Genomic DNA, 10,032 nt, shown 5'->3' on the forward strand with positions numbered 1-10,032 from the left:
ACGGGAGGAGCGAGATGGGGCGGTAATTCTTGAGGTCGGTGGGGTCCGCTGTTGGTTTCTTGAGTAGGGCGCTGAGTTCGGCGTGTTTCCAGCTCTCGGGGAAGATGGTGGTGTCGAGGGATGTGTTGATGATGTCTCGCAGGTGGGGTGCGATGACAGCGTCGGCTTTGTTGAAGACGTGGTGAGGGCAGGGGTCGGTCGGTGATCCGGAGTGGATGGAGTTCATCGTGCGGATGGTGTCTTCGGTGCTGATCGGGGTCCAGGCGTGGAGGGTGGTGGTGGGGGGTGGTTGTTCGGTCATGGTGTGCGTTGGTTGGTTGTTGAAGCTGTTGTGTATGTCCGCGATCTTGTTGTGGAAGTATGAAGCCAGGGAGTTGCAGAGGTCTTGCGATGGGGTGATGTCGTTGTTTCCTGCGCTGGGGTTGGAAAGCTCTTTGACTCATTGGATACAAACGTTTGAGTTCCCTGTTAATCCTTACCGATTCCAAATAATTTTTAAATAGAAAAAAAATGTGAAACGGATTTAGCGCCATAGACCTTTAGCTCCTCATTCGAGCTACCCATGGGCAAACTTTAAGCAAGGACAGGGCCTCAGTACAACTAACGCTCACTCTTTGGGCCACTACCATTCTTAGTGCACGTAGGTACAGGCGTTAATAAGTTTTAAAATGTGCGCTACTTGATAAACTGCTATGGCATGGTCTATAGCTGGCTCCTCTTTTTCGGCCCCCAGGGTCGGTCATGCTTATCCCCTTGATCTACAGTTATCGGCTTCCTTGCGGGTGGGAGGGGAAGTTTATGTCCTACAGTTCGACATTATGTCAAGTCAAGTCAAGTCAAAAGATTTATATAGCGCGCTACATACCCATAGGGTCTTAAGGCGCTTACGGAGGGGTGGGGAATTACTTGTCGAATATCCAAGTTTTAAGTTGCTTTCTGAATGCTAGGTGGTTCTGAGTAAGGTGAAGGTGAGTGGGAAGGGAGTTCCAAGTTTTAGCTGCCAGGTAGGAGAAGGATCTGCCTCCCATGGTTGTTTTGTTGATGCGAGGTACAGTGGCAAGGGCTTGGTTGGAGGATCGTAGCTGACGGGAGGGGGTGTAGAAGGACAGTCGTGTGTTGAGGCATTCAGGTCCAAGTTCGTAGAGTGCTTTGTGTGCGTGGGTTAGGAGGCGGAAAGTAATCCTCTTATTTACGGGGAGCCAGTGGAGGGTTTTCAGATGACCAGAGATGTGTTCTTTACGCGGGATGTCTAGTATGAGCCTTGCAGAGGCGTTCTGGATGCGTTGGAGTTTTTTCTGGAGTTTTGCGGTGGTACCGGCGTAGAGGGTGTTTCCGTAGTCCAGGCGGCTAGTGACCAGTGCGTGGGTGACCGTTTTACGAGTTTCGGTGGGGATCCAGCGAAATGTTTTTTTGAGCATGCGAAGAATGTTGAAACAAGATGATGAAACTGCGTTGACTTGTCTGGTCATCGAGAGTGAGGAGTCCAGGATGATGCCCAGGTTCCGTGCGTGGTCTGTCGGGATGGGTGCCTTTCCAAGGGCCTCTGGCCACCAAGAGTCATCCCAGGCGGAGGGGGAGGTGCCTAAGATGAGGACTTCTGTTTTGTCAGAGTTCAGTTTCAGACGGCTGTGCTTCATCCACTCGGCTACTTCTTTCATTCCTTCGTGTAAGTTGGTTTTGGCGGTGTTAGGGTCTTTTGTGAGTGAGAGGATCAGTTGAGTGTCGTCAGCGTAGGAGATGATGTTGAGGTTGTGTTGGCGAACGATGGTCGCAAGGGGGCTCATGTATACGTTGAAGAGGGTGGGGCTGAGAGAAGATCCTTGTGGCACGCCACAAATGACTTCAGTGGACTCTGACTTGAATGGTGGGAGGCGGACTCTCTGGGTTCTTCCGGTGAGGAACGAAGTGATCCATTCCAGTGCTTTTCCTTGGATTCCGATGTTTGAGGCGCTGTAAAAGGGTACTATGACAGACCGTGTCGAAGGCTGCGGAGAGGTCGAGGAGGATGAGGGCGACTGTCTCCATTGTCCAGTAGAGTTCGAATGTCGCCTGTTGCTGCGATGAGGGCGGTTTCAGTGCTGTGCTTGGCTCGGAAGCCGGATTGTGAGGAGTCGAGGGATTTGTTGGTTTCGAGGAATGCAGCGAGCTGGTTGTTGACCGCTTTCTCGATGACTTTGGCCGGGAATGGAAGGAGTGAGATAGGGCGGTAGTTATTGAGTTCGGTGGAGTCAGCTGTGGGTTTCTTCAAGAGGGCGCTGAGTTCGGCATGTTTCCAGCTTTCCGGGAAGGTTGCAGAGTTGAGGGAGCAGTTGATGACGTCTCGGAGGTGCGGTGCTATAATGGAGTCTGCTTTGTTAAAGATGTGGTGAGGGCATGGGTCTGTGGGGGATCCTGAGTGGATAGAGTTCATCAGACGGATGGTGTCCTCAGTGGAGATAGGCTTCCAGTCGTTGAGGATGTTCAGGGGGGGTGGGGGTCCTGAAGGGGGTTGGGAGGGTTGGTCTTCGGGTTGGTTGTCAAAGCTGTTGTGGATGTCTGCAATTTTGTTGTGGAAGAATGAGGCTAGGGAGTCGCAGAGGGCTTGAGAGGGGGTGATGTCGTTGGAGTTGGCCGAGGGGTTGGTAAATTCCTTGACGATGTTGAATAATTCCTTACTGTTGTGGGCGTTGTCATCTAGTCTGTCCTTGAGGCCATAATATGTCAGTCTTCTATGCTGAGTTTACACAAAGTGCCTTTGCCCAGGACAGAACACCGCAGAGCACAGAATTACTGAAACCTGGGCACAAAAAATATTCTGAACTTTACACATCAGAACAGGTGTGCGTCGTGTTCACTACAAAACCACCCCCCATTTTCAATAAAATCCAACACTCCACTGTGATTCTAGAGGATTTTTATTTTCTAAATAAATAGTAACTTCTTTTAACATTAAAATAGAATTTGTGCAAAATCGCCAGTGAAACAGTTATTCAAAGACAAACCACAAATAAAGAAACTTTAGACAAATGCTTGGTCGCTCTCAAAAACGAGATTTTTGATGAATTGTGAACTGATAAATAAGTGTGTCTCCTCGAAAAACGAGACCATTTAAATAAACAAGATTTAAAAAAATAATTTACCTCTCGAGGAACGATTGTTAAATAATATAAATAAAATGGATTTTGAAGTCCATGACATAGGAATGAACGTCCAGTCAAAAATCTGGACAATGTAGTTAAAGAGCAGGACTGTCACGAAGGCAAAGTCTTCAGCTGAATCAAGACGGTGGATCCACCTTCTTTGGTTTGGGTTTAAACAGTCTGTATCTGTGTGTTTGGGGGGGAAGAATTGGGGGGTATAGGCGGTGTCAGCAACACTCAGCTGCCCGCATCTTTTTGGGGATTACAGCCACACCAGTTCCATAGGTTTTCGCTGCCTGCCTCTCAAAGGCCGCCACCATCTTTTTCACCACTTCATCAAAGAAGACAGTGGCCAGCTGAGAATGCAGCAAAGACTTGAATTCAAACGAAACCTGGAGAAGAGAGATGAGAGCACAGGTCAGAAAAGCCGCTCGGTGCAGAGCTGCGCAGAATGTATAAACTGGCTAAGCAGTGCCAATTTCAGGACTGACGTCACAACCTGTGTGCGTGAAACACAGTTTAAGTAAAAAAAAAAAAAAAACTCTTGTGAACTGTAACCGGAGTAGGTTACTGCCATTCCTCAGAAGCTTTGCATTTAATCTACTACAAACTGTGTTCTCTATAAAACTACATTGCCCTGCACTTTGCTTTATTGCTTTATTGGTAGCAATACTTCTCAACTAAACCTATAAAACATTCCCAAACTTTAGCATAATCATGAAGCTTACCAACAGGGAATACATTTAATGAAAATAAAAACTTACGCACACAAGCTGCGTGAAGCAGCATTTACAAACTATTTCAAATCTTGAAGTGCAAAACTTCTTTATTCAGAATTGAGCCACGCCTACTTCCATGCCCCTCCCCTCTCTATGACAAAGAAATTATTCAGCCTGCCTAAAGTGAACACCCTGAGTAGGTTCCATTAAAAACTTTATAAGGTGGAAAACGGGACACAGTCTTCAAGGAAGATGAAACTCCCTATGGGAAGGGGACAGATTCCTACCCTTTACCAGCATGGGGTGGCAAAAAGATGTCGGCTCTCATTTCATAGCTGCTCCTACCAGCCATTTACTTTCAAAGTCCAACACGATGTAAGGTAGCCCGTACTAACATCTAGTGGCAACATTTTAAACTCCGTTAATAAAAGTGTTTTCACCATCAAAAAGGAAAATGGAGCTCTTAAGACCCGTTGCTGCACAGCACACTTACATAGAAGTCCAATATGCAGGTATCCGGCTGAGGCCCAGGGCGGAAGCGCCAAACTGTCTCCATGTGACTGAAGAGTTTGCCATCGTTGCAAACAGCCTGTAGAAAGGAAAAACATATCCCATGAATATTCAACTAAGTGCAGTTGCAGAGAATAGTTACATCATTAACATATATATTATCAGAGCACCCACAACAAACATTTACTGCAAACATGCTGGTACTTCGCAATATACAAACCAATAGAAATTACATTTCTGCAGGTCCCCTACACACAAACCTATGGAAAGTTTGCGAATTAAACTGTATACAGCAGTGTAAACAGCAAGGAGTTCAATTAGGAGTCCACCCTTTTTGGATTGTTTTTATTTTAATTCAGTTCCCCCACTTCTACCTTAGCTGGAGGGGCAGGCCATCCTTAATTAGTTTAGTTCATAAAGCCAACCCCCTCCTCTCAAGAACATATTAAGTTTCTTTGTTATGAGGTACATAGTTTCACGATGCCTAAACCCACATCGGTTCGATTGGTTTCATCAATGCAGCTACACAGCCCCAGACATGAAAGACCTTGGCCTGGGGAAACCTCCAGAGCACAAAGAACAGTGGGAGAGGACATATGATTTTTGGGACAGGACGAATGTAGCAATTCCTAAGTGGGACTTAAAATGAAAGCTGAAACTCAAACGTAGCCAGAAAGACTCTAGAGCAAAGGTGTCCTAGGCAGGCCCAGGAGAACCACATCCACGCCAGAAGTTCTGTATATACACGCACGACAAATGTAAATACAATTATTTTTACGTCATTGGTGGTTGTCCTGACTACCCTATGGATCGGAACTACACTGGGTGCGCAAAAATGAGCTAAGCAAATTCTTAGCACCAGTTCTTAGCGGTAATTAAATATGGGCAGGTGAGGGAGGTACATCTGATGGAGGACGAGTCCCAAGCAAACACCAGTTTGAAAAACAGCCAGAGCTGAACCCTTACCCGGATCTGATGCTGAGGTATCACAGAAATCTCAGATGTGTAGCGCTCGGTGATTGGAGGGAACCCAACTTCCAGCTCCGCCTTCGTGACCCCTTTACGGCACGACAGCACCTTTGACTTGCTGCACCAAGGGACGAAGAGCTTGTAGTTTGCCACGTTGGCCACAACCGCGTACATTTGTTCAATCGAATACCTGGATTAAGAAGAGGAAAAAAGAATTCTAGGTTTAGATTGAGAGAAAGGATTAGTGTAGAGTATAAAGCCAATAAATAACAGCTTCATGAAGCCCTCCATGACTGCCAGGCAGACCTCCATAATGCCCCCTACCCTCCCGTGACACTTTACGGAATTAAGTTATGCTCAAGTCCTTAAAGTGTCACAGGAGGGTAGGGGGCATTATGGAGGTCTTCTGGCAGTCATTATGACTGAATGAAGAGTGAAGCCTCTCGGTGCTGGGGTGCACGTGCCCATTCCCTGCTCTCCGCATTGGCAAAGCCAGTAAGTCTGGATTTTATGTGACGCATCTAAGGGTGAGCTATACCAGAAGGAAGCCCACTGGAGCTGACAAGAGGGCTACATTAGCAAAACAGAGCTTCGTGCATATTAATCGAAGAGCTCCAGAGGAAACAAAGCCCAAATGTCAATAGCATTCAGTAGAAAATGAATACTCAAATGGGCTAAACCAAAACATGATTGAAGTGGTAAGCCAATGGCTGAAACGGCTATGTGTATTGATAGTAGGTTGGCCGCTATTCTTTCAAATCCCGACTGAAAAACAAGAGATGCTTTAACTTTGGGACTCAGACAAGTTAACGCTCTCCTTGTTTAGGGTCGTGTGTATGTACAAGCCCAACTGAAACGCACGGTCAGCCAGGGGCTGTTAACCGGGCTTTTCAAACAATAAACAATTATACGGAAACTTACTCAAGAGCCCTCGCCTCCGCATACTCCATTCGTTTGCTTCCGAGTAGAGGCGCTGCCAGGTTGATGAAGGACCGGGCATGCTGCTTGGAAGCGAGAGTCGAGGGATGCAGGGCCGGCCGGGGGCTTTGCGATGCCAGAATCCCACAGGAGCTCAAGTGCCTGCAATAAATACATAAAAAGACGAACATTTAGAACCCAAACTTTAAAGAACATGATAAGTGTTTAAAGGCATTAAAATCAATGGGAATACAATAGTACGAAACAATGATGAGGACACTATACTATAAGGGTAACCCATGAAATGGCGGAAACTATGCGTTTTGTAATTTAACGCGACACTAAAAAGCCGCACCGCTGATACTGGGTGGGTGACCGAGCCATACCAACTGTAGAACTTCTCTACCAGGCAATGTCCAGGTTTGCACCGTGACGTCACATTTCGAGCTCAATGGGCCATAGATGGGTGGCGCACTTCCGGTTACTACAGAGCAGGCCAACAGGCCCAGGATGCGCAGCGTAGCCAAGATCCCGGGCAGGATGTTAGGGTAGTGTGCGGTTATAGAAGTGGGCCCATGGAAGGGGTGGGGGAAGGGAGAGTCGGAGGGAGGCCTACCGCTGGTTATAGTACACACGGCTCATGCTAGGTACGGTACCATTACCTGGTACCGGGCTCGTGCGGACGTCGGTGGCTGCCTCAAGCTTGCACTGGAGAGCCTTGGGATACAGGAGCCGCCACTTTCGGTTGCACCCGAGGAGCCTGCGACGCAGACGTACGCTTCAGAAGGGCCTTAACCTGGTAAGAAGCCGTAAGCAAAACACGTGCCTTCAAAACGATTGCAGAAGTTCTACTCGCGGCACTATAACCAAAGTCTACCCAGTGCACAGACAGTGCCCCGCCGCCCCTGGGGGATTTATACGTGCTTTGAGCAAAATATTTTTTTACAATTCTCAACTGCCTTGTATTGCGCGGGTATGCACACCTGGCTACGGCCACAGAACCCCCATTTAAGTAAAAAGAAGACTACACCCCGATCACCCGAGCAAGTGCCGCATTCCAGGGGGTAGGGAAACCGGGCCTGTTAAAAAACCTTCCTCCCTACACCCTCATGATTCATGCCGCTGCATCCAAGTAACTCAGGTGACTAACTTAATTCCTTGAAAAACAAAAAAAAAAGGAGGAATGTTGTGTTCTTGCGGGGGGCAGCACGGGTTCATACGAGTGCGCGAGAGGAGCCTGTCCTGGATTTTCCCATACCGGAGCCAAGTCCCGTGACAGAACAAACGGATGAACCAACCGGGACACAATGGCCACCAAAGTGGAGGGAGATTCCAGCCTCCTCAACCCGCTCTGTTATCTGCGCACTTCTAACAGTTATCTGGCTGACCCGGGCGGACCTACGGAAGCAGTTTTTTGGATAGGGGTGCACACATTGTATCCTTTTAGTGCGGGTGGTTTGTAGTGAACACAACATCTCGTGTGTAGTGGGGAGGGGCATTGAATGGTTAACACGGGAACGAGTGTGACTGAGGCCACCACTCAACATGTCAACGTTGTAACCCCCTCCCCACTGCCCCCAAGTTTTAGTTACCACAGACCCTCACGTTAAGCTTAAATGGAAGGGAGCAGAGCACTGGGCGCAGCAGGAAATCAAGATATTGACAAAATTGAGGGCAGGCAAAAATATGGATTTTTCTAGTCAAGGTGGCGCAGCCTGCACTGCGTAACTAGTGGAGATAAGAGAGCGACCATTCAGAAACTGTAGTGCTCGGAAAGGCGCTAAGGGTAAGTAAGTCAAGCCCTAGTGGCTTGCAAAAAGCCATAGTGGTTTGCAAACGGGGTACGTCCAGTTTTAATTTAGGATGGTTTAAAAAATGCAGCACGCTGAGACACAGCATGTGAAAGGGGTGGTCCAAAAGTAATGCACTACCCAGTCAGAGGCCCCCCTGACGCTGGTGGGTGGTCCCGGATGGGGAAGCTGCCGCTGCCTCCTCTCAGGCCTCTGAAATGCCAGTTTCTAGGAAATTCTAGAGAATCTGTGGAATTTCCTGGAGAAGCAGGAAGAGGCCCTACTACGGGGCCAGAAAGCACTCACGCATCGTAAAGAGGCCTCAGTTTAGTTCAATTGCTGTAGCCAGGCCTGTGTCTGTACAAAAATCAGTCAACTTCTGAATGTTTCAAGGCACTAGTACACAAAACATTAAGCACAGAGCAATCGTGTAGGCGTAGCCGTAGACAAAGCGCGGTCTGCCTACCAAGACCAGCAGGGAAACGGACTATCAGACGCTGGTCTGTCCCAGAAGGGTCCCATCACACAAGACGCCGGCAACTGCACAGAGAAAGAGCGCGGTATTCACCTGACGAGCCCCAAAGCCCACACAAAGCGGGGATTTAATCCCCCACTGAGAGACGGGCTCCTTCCCTCCACTGGGTCCCTTTCAAAAGAGGCCGGCGCCCACCAACCAGAGACCCGCGTACATTGACAATGCCTTTGCAAGGTATTTATTCAACCTCCACGCAAAATCACACGGCCATCAGATTCACCCCACGGAAAGATTCACCCTTATGGAATGCTACTACACAACATAACCAAAGTGTCATCCCCGTCATCCAGACTCACTCGTCACACAGTTTTGTCACTCCGTCTCACCCTAACATCCGGCCCCACAAGCCTACTGTTACTCCCAAATGTGTAACACCACTTGTATTAATAACTTCACCCCACTAATGAACCACGACTCACAAAATATGAGACACACCCCAACATGAGAGGCCCTCCCACAAGACGGTCGCCTCAAACTCGCCTGTAATCACCATTACACACAAGGCCTTATTAAGCTACACGTTCAAGTAACAAGATCTAGCCGAAATAAATGACTAATAGGCCACCCACGAAACTACAAAAAAGCCAGGGATTAGACCGTCCGTAAGGAGTAAGGTAAACATAGGAAACGCTACAGTATATTCAAAATGTATTATCACTCAAAGGTTTTAAAGGGCCCCTCCCCCATCCAATTCTCTACGCCTGTGCCTACTCGACTCTTACCTTACGCCATGCCTGTGGCAAGCCGCCCTCTGAAGCCCCGTGCTGTCCGCCTCTACTAGGGCTCGGAATAGAGCCGATGCTGCTCTCCTGCTGCTTGCGCTGCCGGCCATTTGGATCGTAAAAGTGCGGAGAGGAAACAATGTCCACGCGCCGCGCTCTCAGCTGAAGCTCGAATGTGCCGGCCGGCTCGCGCTGCCGCCTTACAAGGGATCCAGCCAGCGCGGCCTGACGTCAGAATGGGGCCGAGCCTCCTGAACCGGCATTTCTTTGGCCGCGCGTCATTTGGGCAGGGCGTGTCATTGGATCCTGCCGGGGGCTCGTCAGGTGTCGGGTTTCAGTGTGGATTTAGGACTGCAAATGCTTTGCCCGTCAGCGTGGCTGCCATCTTGGAAAATCAATGCCTCCTCCTCCTAACTAGTGACACCTTGCAAACGTAGCCCGCATTAAGCCAGGAGGGGGCCCCCTTGCTGCAGGCGACTATAGCTAATCAATAATTATCTTTAATGTGATAATGTGTTCCATTCTTCATAAATGATTATCATCAGTGCTTTGCCAAGGTTAACTCGCGATCAGGAACATCCCCACTCTGTTTAATTAATTAATTAATTAGAAACACATATGCTTTAATATAAACTATTTTCATGCATTCATTTATTGCAAGTTTAATGTAATTGACAATCAATTCTGTAGATGCACGCATGTTCTATTACAGTAACAGTCAGGAAATTATAAGTAGAATTTTTATTATTT

General features: G+C 48.1%; 1 protein-coding gene across 1 annotated transcript; it reads right to left on the bottom strand.

Moving 5' to 3' along the window:
* Positions 1–2,876: 2,876 nt before the first annotated feature.
* Positions 2,877–9,457, bottom strand: LOC147717166 (coenzyme Q-binding protein COQ10 homolog B, mitochondrial-like). The gene is made up of 5 exons (XM_086924102.1): positions 9,283–9,457; positions 6,239–6,397; positions 5,315–5,507; positions 4,332–4,427; positions 2,877–3,511 (listed from the first exon to the last, which is right to left on the bottom strand). The coding sequence occupies exons 1-5, from the start codon at positions 9,390–9,392 to the stop codon at positions 3,347–3,349; spliced, it is 723 nt and encodes a 240-aa protein (XP_086780228.1). The 5' UTR covers positions 9,393–9,457; the 3' UTR covers positions 2,877–3,346.
* Positions 9,458–10,032: the final 575 nt, after the last annotated feature.

Source organism: Lissotriton vulgaris, chromosome 5 (assembly GCF_964263255.1).
Source record: "Lissotriton vulgaris chromosome 5, aLisVul1.2, whole genome shotgun sequence".
Taxonomy (NCBI): Eukaryota; Metazoa; Chordata; class Amphibia; order Caudata; family Salamandridae; genus Lissotriton; species Lissotriton vulgaris.

Excerpts from the sequence above, each read along its gene's own strand:
- LOC147717166 (XM_086924102.1), bottom strand. The coding sequence starts at position 9,392 with ATGGCCGGCAGCGCAAGCAGCAGGAGAGCAGCATCGGCTCTATTCCGA. Across the intron at positions 5,508-6,238 it reads GCGGAGGCGAGGGCTCTTGA|GTATTCGATTGAACAAATGT; the intron begins GTAAGTTTCCGT and ends TTCTTAATCCAG. Across the intron at positions 4,428-5,314 it reads TACCTCAGCATCAGATCCGG|GCTGTTTGCAACGATGGCAA; the intron begins GTAAGGGTTCAG and ends TCCTTTCTACAG.